The sequence below is a fragment of the Schistocerca serialis genome, chromosome 4 (assembly GCF_023864345.2).
Source record: "Schistocerca serialis cubense isolate TAMUIC-IGC-003099 chromosome 4, iqSchSeri2.2, whole genome shotgun sequence".
In the NCBI taxonomy this organism is placed as follows: Eukaryota; Metazoa; Arthropoda; class Insecta; order Orthoptera; family Acrididae; genus Schistocerca; species Schistocerca serialis.
The window spans coordinates 685,590,364-685,605,726 of NC_064641.1; the positions used below are offsets into that span (position 1 = coordinate 685,590,364).

At 37.0% G+C, this 15,363-nt stretch overlaps 1 protein-coding gene across 1 annotated transcript in view; it reads left to right on the plus strand.

The window, feature by feature from the left end:
• Positions 1–11,288, plus strand: part of LOC126473177 (ABC transporter G family member 20) — a 406,331-nt gene extending 395,043 nt beyond the window's left edge. The window contains exons 13-17 of the mRNA XM_050100065.1: positions 4,036–4,106; positions 6,756–6,844; positions 8,557–8,733; positions 8,849–8,935; positions 9,938–11,288. Of these exons, the coding sequence (XP_049956022.1) occupies positions 4,036–4,106; positions 6,756–6,844; positions 8,557–8,733; positions 8,849–8,935; positions 9,938–10,152 (639 nt within the window). The 3' untranslated portion in view covers positions 10,153–11,288. The remainder of the gene's footprint in view (positions 1–4,035; positions 4,107–6,755; positions 6,845–8,556; positions 8,734–8,848; positions 8,936–9,937) is intronic.
• Positions 11,289–15,363: the final 4,075 nt, after the last annotated feature.

Here is a 15,363-nt window from a genome sequence, read left to right on the forward strand (position 1 = left end):
CTGCCTTGCTTCTTCTAATGAACATTTAGATCCTATTTTCTCTACAACATTTAAAAAATGATTATTCAAAATGTTTCCGACTTCTGGCTTGTTGTTTATCAAGGTTCCATTCGCTTTGATGGTGATGCCATAATCCTGTACTCTTGGTTGCCCTGTCTCCCTTGTAATAATATTCCAAATTGCTTTGATTTTGTTATCAGAGGTATTAATCTCAGACATGATGCACATGCTTCTGGACTTTTTAATAACCTTTCTTAACGTAGCACAGTAGATTTTGTAATATTTGGCTGTTTCTGGGTTATTACTCTTTCTTGTTGTTAGATACAGTTCCCTTTTGTGGTTACAGGATATTTTTATTCCTTTAGTAAACCAATGCTTTTTGCATGGTTTCTTATAATTAGATTTAACTACTTTCTTGGGGAAACAGTTTTCAAATTCTCTTACAAGTGTATCGTGAAATAAGTTATATTTTAAATTAGCATTCTAACTGCTGAAGATTTTCTCTGAAATTTCTAATTGTTGAGTCATTAATTGAACGTACAACTTTGGAGGGTAGTTTTGAATTACTGAATGGAGCTATGTCATATACTGTAACTAGCTGAGCAACATGATCAGAAAGCCCATTCTCAACAGGACAAAAATTTATGTTTTTTCTAAACCTACCTTGATCTATAAAAATGTTATCTATCAAGGTACTGTTGTCCTTTACTACCCGGGTAGGAGTCCACCTCCGGTAGCTGAGTGGTCAGCGCGACAGACTGTCAGTCCTAAGGGCCCGGATTTGATTCCCCAGGGGCTGGGTGTTGTGTTGTCCTAATCATCATCATTTCATACCTATCGACACACAAGTCGCCGAAGTGGCGTCAAATCGAAAGACTTGCACCAGGGAATCAGTCTACCCGACGGGAGGCCCTCGTCACATGCCATCATCATCACCCGAGTAGGAAAATTAATGACAGATGTCAAATTGAATGAACCGAGCAAGACTTGCAGGTCATTCTTCCTATTACACTCTTTCAGTGAATCAACATTGAAGTCCCCACAAATAATAATTTTCTTTCCCCTATCTGACAGATAGCACAACAAGGCATCCAAGTTTTCCAGGAATGAATGAAAGTTTCGTGAAGGGGACCTATATACTGTTACAATTATAAAAGAGCCCTCCTTCAGTTTAAGTTGACAGACACATGCTTCTATATGTTGCTCTAGACAAAACTTTTTTCTATCTAAGCTTTCTACACAGTGATAACTTTTGACATATATGGCAACTCCTCCTCTCACCTTATTCTCTCTACTCATAAGTGCAGCTAGTTTATAACCACTGATATTTAACTTTTCCATATCAGACACAATGTGATGCTCAGACAGGCATAGTATATCTATTATGTTATCAGATTCAATGTCATCTAAACAAACCAGGAGCTCATCTACTTTATTCTTCAATCCCGGAATATTTTGGTGAAAAATGGTAACATTATTGTTTACTTTACTTTTGTGAGAATCTACTTTTTTCTTTAATCCATGAATATTTTGGTTAAATATGGTAACATTATTATTTACTTTCCTGTTGTGAGAATTTTGTGAGTTTTGGACCTCTTTAGCACCTGCCTGCCTGAACTTCTCAATGGAAACTGATGTTAGTCTAAAAAAGAGGTACATCCATGAGTACTAGTGTCCCCCCTTATGGATTTTACTAACAACCTGGCCAGTTTACCCTTCCTTTTCCTATTGAGGTGTAGGCCATGCCCTGTGAAATCCCCCCTATCAATAGCCTCGACAGAGTGGCCGTCCTACGCAACTGATCCAACTCCATATTTACCCTCCTGACAGAGCGGTTCAACTGGGGCTGATCATGCCACAAGAAAGCAGGCACCAGCCCAACATTGGTATGGGTTTCACAAGGTCACACTCAATACTGTAGCCCTGATCCCTGTCGATACTGCTTCCCACTCCACCCACTATCATTACATGATCCTGTTTTGTGAAACCCTTCCACAAGGAACCTATATCCTCTACCACCTGGTTAAGACTTGCACTTGGCTTGAAAAAGTTTGTGACCTGGTACCTGTCACCCAATTTTTCCTTCAAAATCTGGCCCACACCTCTTCCATGGCTGCTACATAGCAACAGAACTTTCCTCTTACTTTCTACTTTTTTTGAAACAGTTGGTTTCCTAGTGAGATTCTGTTGCATCTTAACTACATCTACTTCTACTGGAGCCTCTTCCTTACTTAACTGTGGTAGCAAGGCAAATCTATTGGTTGTGCCAATTGGGAAACTGTCAGACACTGTCCTCTTTCTGTGGCCCCTGTTCCCAGCTACCACTTTCCACCGCTGTTTACCCTCCTCCCCACTTAACCTCTTTAGTTCCTCCCTCACTCTGTCCAAATCAGCCTGAAGGGGATCTAATTTTCTCCTCCTGTTCAGCTATAATCCTATCTCTTGAGCAAACCCTACAAAAGAATGGAAGAGTCTCGTTTGCTTCCCCAATTCTCACACTGCTACAATTTCCCCAATGAAACCACCTGTCACAACAGCTGCACAAAACCCCTGAACTACCTTTCCTACAGCAGCTCGCACACTTAGTATCCCTGGCCCCTGTACACCCCTTACAGGATGCCTGCTCATAGTCAAGTGGATGAATAATGATGAATGATGAATAATCCATACTTCCTGCAGAGGAGAAAGGATCTGCAGGAAAGAACAGTGCTTGAGCCACCTTTGGTATCACAGCTACATGACTCTCATGAACTCTTCCAATGCACAAATTTGCAGCATCTGCCAATCATTTGTCAGGGCAATTTCCAGTTACTAATAAATGTTGACTAACTTGTCCCGTGTTTGTGAACTACATTCACAATGGGGCTGCACTGTGATTGGCATAACATTTACAGGACAGTGAACAAGCAATTTTAAACTTAGCTTGCTGACTATCTTTTTATCTGTTGAGTTAAAAAAATTACTAATTCCATATAAGAATTGAAGCAAATCCAAAAAAAGTGAGATTTTTATTGGGGCAACTGAAAAACCTGAATTAAAGATTACTAGTTTCCTAAAACTTTTTGAGGTTAATTATAGTCACTAACAAACTTCAAAAAAAGAGTTAATTTACAATAAATGTAAATAATATATACTGCTCTTGAAACGGAAAACTAAGTGTAAAATTTTCAAAAATATAATTTTGTAACCTCAAAAATTCTCAAAAATAAGCAATTTCTCAAGTATTATACAATGCAATTAGAGAAAAGCTGTTTTGAATGAGGATAGGCCTGCAGTTCTCAAACATTTTAAAGAGCACAAATAAGTTTAAGCTTACGATTGATGATAACAGTATGAGTTTATCATGGTTTTTGCAAATGGTTAAAATTTCACAATATATCACAATACAAATGAGTATTAATGACTGGTTTAAGACCCAAGAGACACAAGCCACCCTGGCACCAAGCTCCAAGGGCCACCAGAGGCACAACAGAGGCAAAATTTCCGTACAGAACATGAAACTATCAGTAGTGGTGCCTTGGGTACCAAGCTGTGTGGGGTGCTAGTGATCTCCAAGCGTAAGATTTTTTTACATTTGTATCACACTTAGAAGCAAAACCTGATGCATGTGAAATGTATGCCAGAAAAGTGGAGGGGGGGGGGGGGGGGGGGGAGGGGGAGAAGAGGGGTGCCAAATGCTAAGATTAGCAGAAGTGATGCAAAAAGTAAAATATGTGAATCTAGAATTTCAAATTGGTGCACAAATCATTGTGAAACATTAAAATTTTCTGTAAGCACTCCAACAAATCTTGCATCTAACTTCACAATAATTCTTTTATTTCATGAACTGAATAACTTAGTACATAAGTTATATATTTGAATAGCTGGAAAGATTACCTATTAATTTTCAAATGAACAGAAATAAAGGGAATGTAAATAGTAGGCCCAAATATGTAGTGAACGTAACTGAAATGTCTGTATCATAAATAAAGCCTGCTTTTTTGGCTTTCACTTTGTGAATCTATTTTCATAAATGCATTTTCTTATCTTTTCCAGTTCCAAGAACCTGTCTATGGCACAAATGATCCAAGCTTCACTGATTTTGTAGCACCTGGTGTTATACTCACGTAAGTCTTTTCTAGCATCGTTAACATTCATTGTACTTATACAGAATAGTTCCCCATTAAGAATAAAATAGCAAGTGAGTATATCAAATGTTATCTTTTATTCAAATTATGTACATTTATTTAAATACAGCAAAAGCAATTTACATCCTTCATTCAAAACTTGTGAACAGTAGTCTACTACCATAGTCACTGAAATGGTCTTAACAATGGAAAACATAATGAAAATAATTTCTAGCTACATGAAAGTCATTCAGAACATTACAGATTACATTTTTGTGCTTGTTTTGTGGATATGATATTAAGTGAACTTTGTAACTGCCATTTCAAATTGTTTTTAATATGTCCCTCTTAAAATACACTGCCAGTTATTTTTTAATTGGATACAGTTTGTGCTCTTTTAATTAATGGAAAGAGTCCTAAAATTGCATTTGGCTAATGACAGTTAATCAATCTGTAAAATTTTAGGAATCATAGATGTAATTATGTGTTGAACATGTAAGACCTAATTTCCTTTGGTGTTTCACTGTGGATTAAAATATTAATGAAAATTTTCACTGACTTAGCTGACTCCTACTTGTTCTTTCCATACTGTATGCCAAAAGTTGTGACATAAGTTATTTCCATTTTCTGCATACTTTTCAGAATAATAGAGGACATGATGGAAATATATATATAAAAACAAAGATGAGGTGACTTACCGAACAAAAGCGCTGGCAGGTCGATAGACACACAAACAAACACAAACATACACACAAAATTCAAGCTTTCGCAACAAACTATTGCCTCATCAGGAAAGATGCAACAGTTTGTTGCGAAAGCTTGAATTTTGTGTGTATGTTTGTGTTTGTTTGTGTGTCTATCGACCTGCCAGCGCTTTTGTTCGGTAAGTCACCTCATCTTTGTTTTTATATATAATTTTTCCCACGTGGAATGTTTCCTTCCATTTTATATATATATATATATATATATATATATATATATATATATATATATATATATATATATATATATATATATATATATATATATATATATATATATATATAAAAACAAAGATGAGGTGACTTACCGAACAAAAGCGCTGGCAGGTCGATAGACACACAAACAAACACAAACATACAAACAAAATTCAAGACACACAAACATACACACAAAATTCAAGCTTTCGCAACAAACTGTTGCCTCATCAGGAAAGAGGGAAGGAGAGGGGAAGACGAAAGGAAGTGGGTTTTAAGGGAGAGGGTAAGGAGTCATTCCAATCCCGGGAGCGGAAAGACTTACCTTAGGGGGAAAAAAGGACAGGTATACACTCGCACACACGCACATATCCATCCACACATACAGACACAAGCAGACATATATCTCTTGCTATGTCTGCTTGTGTCTGTATGTGTGGATGGATATGTGCGTGTGTGCGAGTGTATACCTGTCCTTTTTTCCCCCTAAGGTAAGTCTTTCCGCTCCCGGGATTGGAATGACTCCTTACCCTCTCCCTTAAAACCCACTTCCTTTCGTCTTCCCCTCTCCTTCCCTCTTTCCTGATGAGGCAACAGTTTGTTGCGAAAGCTTGAATTTTGTGTGTATGTTTGTGTTTGTTTGTGTGTCTATCGACCTGCCACCGCTTTTGTTCGGTAAGTCACCTCATCTTTGTTTTTATATATATATATATTGTGAGAAATGCAACAGGGGAATTGTGTGAGATATTGTAATATTAGTGGAAAGGATTTGAAAGATTTAGAGAGAGTAATGTTTCTCAGAAAAAATGAGATAGATGTGGAGAAAATAAAGAGGGAATGGGCAGGAAGGGGGCAGGTATTGAGGATACCGAGCAGTAGGGAGGGAGCAGGGTAATGTGTGTAGCTATAAGGAAAGTGCTTATTTGTTGAAACTACCCGCACTAAATATTTAATTACTTGCAAACTTGTCACTTTTCACTGCCCATTGCAGTAGCTTTAACATATTCTGTGACTGAAACTGTATGTATGTGTTTCAGGAAAAATAAAAAATAAAAAATACATTGAGGATGCCACAACTGTAGTGAAACATGTTTGGGCATTAAAGCAAAACAATAACTGTGTACTTGGAAAAAGGCAGACTCAGGAACAGAGCTTAAAATTCCAATACGATAATTTATGTATTATTTGTTCAACTTTTCTTTATCTCTAATGGAAGGTGTGGAGCGAGCATAGGAAGCAAGTTCCACCCAGTATGCAGTCTGCTGCATGAGTATGAACAGTAGGCACAGAGGGGAGGGTGGGCAGGACATGAGAACAAAATCTTCAAATTTCATGCAGTTCTGGGAATAAATATGTAGTTTGTATAAGGCAGTGTGTGTGAAGGACCAAGAATTACTCCCTTACTCACTTTGAGATAAGTACATAAACAAACTGTCAGTGCAGCACAACATTCACTATGTGACTACTTGAATACTGCATGCAGTACTAAAATTGTCTGTTGGCATTTGCTAATAGCCTGAAGTCTTCCAGATTTTCACTCTTCCAGATATATGGAACAAAAAAATACAAATGCAAAAATAGTATTTAGATCAGAATATAAGAAAAATCAATAAATATCTACACCTTATCTATCTCATCTGGTTTCTTGAGTGAGTTGAACATTAATGATCAATCTTTCTTTTTTTAATTTCAGGATTGTGTTTTTCTTGGCTGTGGCTCTGACCTCATCAGTTCTTATTATTGAGCGAATGGAAGGTCTTCTTGACAGGAGCTGGGTAGCAGGTAACCTGCGCAGCAGTCACTTGATTGCTGTTACTTTATTTTTCATGCACCAGACAGGAAAACCAACACTGTTTGTCATAATGTTGCTTAATAATAAACAAGCTTAATCCTTTTTTTCACTGGATTTTGTTGTTCTGTAGATGTCCACGGGAAAAATGAAAAAATCCTTAAAATTTGACGCTAGTAGAGAATTAGACTGATTTTTAGTATAGAGATATTACATTTTACTCTAATCCATGAAAGTGTTGCTGCATTGTAATCAATATATATATTGTAGTTCCATTTTATTGAAAAAGATGCTGTGCTACTCATAAATACAGTGCTGGACAAAAAAGTGAAGTATCCAGAAGGCAAGGAGGAAACAAAATGAGACTTCATGGGTGATGTTATTTCAGTGATTACAAACGCAAGTAAAACACACAAAGAATTTGGCAATATTAGCTCACTCATCAGTATGACATTTATTCTGGCCTGGATGCAGAAGCTGATGCAGTTTCAAGGAGTTAAATAAAGCCAATGTAGCCTCTATGATGTAATCTGACTCACAATTGTTATAACTGATTTTGATATCCTGGATACTGGCACTACGACCAAGTTGACCTCAAAGCTGGTCCCATACATGTACTATTGGGGACAGGTCTGGGTGTTTCTTGCTGGACACAAGGGTACCTCAGTATCATGCAGACAGTTCACAGAAACACATGCCATGTGTGGGTCAGCACTGTCCTTTCAAAAATAGGCACCACAATACTGTCATATGGGGATGTAGGATGTCCATGAAACACTGTTGTGCCATCAGAGTTTCCTCAGTCACAAGCAACTGTGACCTGAAGTCATACTCAATGGCTCCCAACACAATGATCTCAGAAGTTAATGCCACAGTGCCTCTCTGGAACATTGGAAGAAAGGGACTTCTCCCATGGTTGCCACCATTCTCACCAGCTCACTGGCATCCAGGATGGTGCAGAACTATGATTAATTGCTGAACACAATGTGATGCCATTCATCAGAAGCCCATAATTCCCAGTCATGGCACCACTCCAAACACAGCAATTTGTGTTCTAGTGTTAACAGCAGCCTACACATGGGAGAGTAACTCCATAGTCTCTCTGTTACTAGTCTCCAGTGAATGATCTAGGATTCCACAGAATGTCACAGGGAGCCCATTACTTGTTTAAGTGCAGGTGAAGATGTGAAGGGGTTGAGATGTGCTTGGTGCACAATACAATGATCCTCCCTTGAGGCAGTCAAATGTGATCAAGTGGAGCATTAATGAGGAGTATGCCTGTCCTCACATTCCCATGCTGCTCAACATGGGATCACTGTCACATACAGACAACCCCACAAATCTTGATATTGCATGATACAACCAGTTGGCCAAAAGGAGATCCACGGTGAGGCCTCTTTCTGACTCTGTCAGGTGCTGATAACCATTCTTCACACATGAGTATGTGGCATCTCCACTGGATGGTTCACATTTTCATACTCCTTATGATAAAATCCATGGTATCACAAACTGGAAGGTTTGATGATAAACTTTTCCATACATAAGACTTGAGAAGTCCGGTAACTGAAAATTTCAAATACACTTTTGTCAACAACAAAAAAACAGTTTTAACAAATCAGTACTAGTTGACTGTAAAACTATTATAGCTCTTACACTGTTAATTTATTCCTTAATTTTTGAAGTTGATTTTAATTTTCTTTTACAGGTGTAACACCATTTGAAGTACTGTTCTCACATGTAATAACACAGTTTGTGGTGATGTGTGGTCAAACAGCTCTAGTACTAATATTTATGATTGTAGTATTTGGTGTTCAGTGCAAAGGAGACATTGGTTGGGTGGTAGTTCTGACAATTCTGCAAGGTCTCTGTGGCATGTGTTTTGGTAAGTAGGCTATAGCACTGTGGTTTTGCTATTCTATTTAAACTGAACTAAGCATTTGGTTTGTGTAACATTAATACCCAGGCAACAATTTAACTTTAATTACTTGTGTTTCCAGGATTTGTTATTTCTGCAATTTGCGAACTGGAAAGAAATGCTATTCAGCTGGCCCTGGGTAGTTTCTATCCCACCCTACTACTCAGTGGTAAGTAAAAAAAGGCCTTTACAAATGTCTGCTTGTGTCTGTGTATGTGCGGATGGATATGTGTGTGTGTGTGCGAGTGTATACCTGTCCTTTTTTCCCCCTAAGGTAAGTCTTTCCGCTCCCGGGATTGGAATGACTCCTTACCCTCTCCCTTAAAACCCACATCCTTTCGTCTTTCCCTCTCCCTCCCTCTTTCCTGATGAAGCAACCATTGGTTGCGAAAGCTAGAATTTTGTGTGTATGTATGTGTCTGTTTGTGTTTCTATCAACCTGCCAGCACTTTCATATGGTAAGTCACATCATCTTTGTTTTAAATATATTTATCTACTAATTATCTATAATAAATACACTGTTATAACAAAGTCTTGGCAGATTAGGTGAAAAACAAAAGAAATTCATAACTTAACCATATAACAAAAAATAAATCAAGACAAAACAGCATATGAAATTTTAACTTTTATGTTAGCTGCCACAGTTCTTCATTTATCACTTGATATTTGCTTTATAAAATCAATCTATGAAACTTAATGTGATCTAATTGGTAGAGCATTAGAATTACTTACTTTTGCTATGAGTAACTCACGTTGGAGTTTAAAATGGAAGGTCCTGGTTTAATGACAGTTGGTGTTGTCTGAAATATAATAGATCAAATATCAAAATACAGTAGATCAAATATCCTGTTCATTCTTTGTTTTCTATAACCTGATATGATTTGTGTCATACTGTTAGGATATTTTTTCTACAACTGTAATAATATATTGGGAATAATTTAGCTTCTTTGTGTGTAAAGACACATAAAAATTTCCTTAGATAGTAATTAAATAAGCTATATGTCAATAATGGAACATCTAAACAATTTTAATTCTCCAAAAAATTTAAAAAAATCTAAATGTTGAGGATACTTCTATCATTATAACATTAATATATTTATTGTGCTCTGTTGTATAAAGATGGTGTAACAAGAAGAATCAACTATTTAACTCTTATTATCTTTCACTTCAGGTGTGATATGGCCAGTTGAAGGCATGCCAATTGTCCTGCAATACATCAGTCTGGGTTTACCTCTAACCATGGCCACCACTGGCCTCAGAAGTATGCTGAGTAGAGGCTGGACGATAACTCAGCCAGAAGTTTACAATGGTTTCATTGCCACCATCACCTGGATTGTTCTCTTCCTCACAATCAGTTTGATTGTCCTCAAAGTGAAGAGAGGTTAATCAGTATAGAAGGAGCCTTGTAGGAGTCTTAATATTTGTGTTGCTCCATGAGCATCACATTCGTTGTTGGTCTGTCAAATGTGCCAGTGATGTGGAATGACAAACACATGAAAGAAATTTGAACAGCTGCTGGACAGAATAAAGACTGCTACAGCAACAAGTGTGCCGAAGATTCCTCAGTTTTACTGTCTGTGTGGTATAGTGAAACTGCAAAACTAAAGATACAGTCTCACTGACTGTGAGTGTGTGGCTGTGTTAATGGTGTATATTTTGTGTGCTTTGTGGCAGTGAAACAATCACTGCATTATATTGTGTTGGTTCTGAATGGCCAAATGTATGACCATTTACTATCATTCATCCATATTGTTTTTCAGTTTTATAATAATTTTAAAGTTCATATTAAGCATTTAAATCCCACTTTTATTTAAGCATTGGAAAATATGGCAAGGATTTACACACATCATATTTGTATGAAAATTAATTTCACTTTGTCAGGATTGGAAGGAAAGGAACAAACTTGTCTTTTACATTTTTGGTAGCCTACATATTATGGGAATATGAGTAAAAATCTGTATCCATCAGGAGCAACTAAAGGTGGGATATAATGTATAAGGTGCATTTTAATAAATATTTATGAAACAATGTTTACAAAAAATTTCTGAAATTATTAAATACCACTGCACCAGAAAGACTTTATCAAAAAACCTGAATTTTTTATGGATATTCTATGGTACTTCATTCAGTAATTGCTGCAGAGGCCTCTGCCCTATTTGTATGTGGCCCACAGTAGATTTTTTTTTTCTGACATATCTCTGGAGGCAGTCAATTTTAAATGTTATGTCAATTTAAATTGCACTTTATGTAATATTTTTTTTAAAGTGAAATCCTCAATATGGTCTGCAGATATAGTTCCATTTGTTTCCATGTGCTTTCAGAACAGATACAATTTTGTTTTGTGGAAATGAGCTTTGGAACAGCTCCTTCTCACAGAACATTTTGTTAATTTTTTATAAATACCATTATTCATATTTAGTCTGTGATTTACTTTTAAGCAGTGACTGCTTTAAATATGAGAATACTTGATACTGTTGTACTTAACATTGTTTGTTCTATCTGAATCCAAACATTACATACTGTACCTCAGAAACAATAAATATATTTGTTATACTACAATGACAAAGGTATTTTTAAATTCTGTTATAGACAGATGAAATGAAATCCTACCCAACTAAATAATTTTTAAATAACCCAAGTTCCAATTGAACTCAATATTATCTTCAATGTGACCTAGTCTCCAGACACCTTTCCTGCTGATTTCACAGAAGTGGGGCCATCCAACTAATATGACCTTGCTACTATTACAGTGCTTAGTCATTAGGGGAAGGCTTTTCACTAAGATCTGATACAATGAAAGCATAATTTGACTAGTTCTTCCTTAATCACTGTGAATAGTCTTTGATGGCTTTTGGCCAAACTAACCTAGTGCACAAATATGTGTGCTGGCATACAGTTTTAATCTGCCAGATAGCTCCACATGAGTGCATAATCTACTACAGAGTGAAAATTCATCCTGGAACCCTAAGGCTGTCAATAAACCATGTTTCCACAATATCCTTTTTCCAGGAATATTAATCCCACTACGCACCAGGTAGGCAAGAGAACTTCTTTCCTGCTCAGAAGGTAGGAAATCCGGTACTGGCAGAAGTAAACCTGGAAGGCAGATCATGAGTCATTATAGGATAGCTCAGTCAGTAGAGCACTTTCCCACAAAAGGCCAGGGTCCCAGGTCCATGTCCTGGTCAGCCACATTTTTAATCTGCCACAAAATTTCAGTTTCTGGTGTAGTTGGACTTAGAGCAATAACTCAGGCGAAACAAAGACTGCGCTTTGTTGGCAGAACACTTAGAAGATGTGACAAAACCACTACAGAGACAGCCTACATTATACTTGTCCATTCTCTGCTGGAATATTGTTGTGCGGTATGGGATCCTTACCAGGTAGGATTGACAGAGGACATTGAAAAAGTGCAGAGAAGGGCAGCTCCTTATGTGTTATCATGCAGTAGGGGTGAGAGTGTCACTGATACGATACGTGAGTAGGGGTGGCAGTCACTGAAACAAAGGTGGTTTATTTTCGGTGAGATCTATTTACGTAATTTCAATCACCAACTTTTTCTTCTGAATGTGTAAACATTTTGTTGACATCTACCTATGTAGGGAGGAATGATCATCATAATAAAATAAGAGAAATCAGAGCTCAGACGAAAAGATTTATGTGTTCCTTTTTCCCACATGCCATTCGAGAGTGGAATGGTAGAGAAGTAGTATGAAAATGGTTCGATGAACCCTTTGCCAGGCACTTAAGTGTGAAGTGCAGAGTAACCATGTAGATGTTCATTTGGACATGCCCTATGTTCAATAGCAAGGGGTAATAACTTGATTCGTCTCCTATCCCCCACCCCCACCCACCCTCCACCCCCTCCCCCTCCCTGCCCCACCCCAGATTCAGAAACTATACTTGATCATTTGGGCATGGTCTAAATCCCATAACACGGAAATATACCACCAATGTGGTAATGGCAAAGGTTACTAAAATTGCCTAGTATTGAATCAAGAAGTCTTATGAAACAATGCTGAACTTCCCCAAACAACTAGTCTGTTGTCATGAAAGTTAGAAAGCTATTAACAACACTAAGGAAATATTTGTGCTTGGTAGAAACTACAGTCACCAATTTCCTACTCAAAACTGAAAATAAGAAATCTATTTCAAATACAAAAAGTACAGCACAGTTACGGTCAAAGCTCAGTCATCCATATAACTGCATGGAGATAAATAGAAAATATCAAGGTTATTCATTTAGAGGCCTTATTTGAAGAATTCTGCAAAAAAGCTACACTTCTGCTTGAAAAGGAAGAGTAGAAAATTCCACAGAAAAAATTTCGTAGTAAAAAGCTCACCAATAAGATATATTGTAACATATATGCATCTTATATATATAGAATTCTCCAAATTCTGATGCCAGCAAAAAGCTTTTAAAAAAGGTCTTTGTAAGTTATGGTCCTATCTAAAATCTACAAATGCACTGAAACCTTTCATCTAGCCATTTGTAGATCAGTTGGATACACAAAGATAGGCAACAGACAGTAATTAGAAGTGCATTCAATCAAGGGGATTGCATTGCTGTACTACCCGCAGATCACTGTATGAACTCATACATGAGTGCTACTGGAGGAAGCCCTTCTACTCTGGAAAAAATTAGTTACTCAAAGCAAAGCAAACTACAGGCTCTAAAAGAAATGCTGGCAGAAATTGCATTGGATGCACAGTGGCACTAACCCCCTTTCTTAGCTCACATTTACCAGGAATCTCCCATGCCACCAAAATGCCTGAGTGACAATAAAAGAACACAAGTTTTTCATATTTTTAATAATAGTAGAAGAATGGATGTACAATATAACATATGAATATCCTCAACAACTGTTTGTTACAGGAGAGTATAATGATATTTCATGAGGAAGAGAAATTTCTCTCAAAGAATCACAACAGATGAAATACACGTTGTCTGAAACATTTTTTGCTTTCTCCAAAGAGATCTCTTGCAAATAACAGACACTTGCAAATAGATATCTTCCATCTCCCTCTGAAAGATGTCTTAACACTGTATCAAACTGTTGGTATAACTGTAGTGGTCGTTACGGTAGTCTGACGACTGGTTTGATGCATCTCTCCATACTGCACTGTCCTATGCAAGACTCTTCATTCCCAAATAACTAATGTCTCAGAATGTGTCCTATCCACTGATCCCTTCTTTTAGTTAAATTATGTGACAAATTTCTTTTCTCCCAATTCTGTTCAGTACCTTGTCATTAGTTACATGATCTACCCATCTAATCTTCATCATTCTTCTGTAGAATCACATGTCAAAAGCTTTTGTTCTCTACTATTTCACTTCCATACAAGGTTACATTCCAGACAAATGATTTCAGAAAAAACTTCCTAACATTTAAATTTGTATTTGATATTAACAAATTTCTGTTCTTTAGAAATGCTTTTCTTGCCTTTCCCATTCTAAAATTTTACATCCACTCTAGTTTGCCCATCATATGTTATTCTACTTCCCAATTAGCAAAACCCATAACTACTTTTAGTTTCCCATTTCCTAATCTAATTCCCTCAGCCTCACTTGGTTTCATTTCATCATCCTTGTTTTTCTTTCCTTAATGTTCATCTTACACCTTCCTTTCAACTGCACTTCCAAGTCCTTTGCTGTCTCTGACAGAATTACATGTCATTGGCAAACTTCAAAATTTTTTATTTCTTCTCCCTGAACGTTAATTCCTATTCCAAATTTTTATTTGACTTCCTTTACTGCTTGCTTCTGTACACAGTGACTATTTTCTCAAACTGGTCATGGATCAAAAACTTTTTTGCTTGATACAACCAATCTCCACAATGAATCTTGCTGCTGTAATTTATCCTCATGATAACAATTACAGTCAATTTAGTATGATTTATTTCCTTTGTTTGACATCTCATTCTGGGTTAATTTTCCTTCTAGTTTCAACTGAATGTCACCATCGTGTTTTGAAGCTGAATAAAAGCTGGCAAAGTTTCTACTCAGTATTCTAATACACGAACAGTGACTGAATTTCTCATTCCCAGTCCACTTGGTGAATCACTGCAGTCTCTCATAGCCAAATAAAATACTGGTCTGGGTTCTGAATCAACTAATGTTTTGTGAAGGACAAGGACAAGGAAGCATAATGGGGTTGCTATGTCCTCTAACACACATTACTCAGACAGGGTCACAGCAGTCTCATTTAATTTCCATACAGACTATGCATCCCCCTTTAGTGTAGAGAGTGGAGTTTCACATTCTGTAAAAAGTCTTTAACAAGTTGCTGGTATACAGAGAGCAAACTATATATTCAATAACAAAGTAACAAAATAGCTCATTAGTCACTCCACTGAAAGTTGACTATGGGGCACCCATGAGCTGCATGTGTATGTCACTTGACATAGATACTGACAAAATGTACCACCACAGAATTTTTCTCCAATTGACTTATTTACATTCCTTGTCACCAAGTACTGGTGATCACCTGCTAATCCACTATCTTAATTTAAATGATCACTCAAGGCAGGCATTACAAAAACTTTTATGTCCACCCCTACAATTTCTTAAAATTTTGGTGTTAGGGGATATAATTG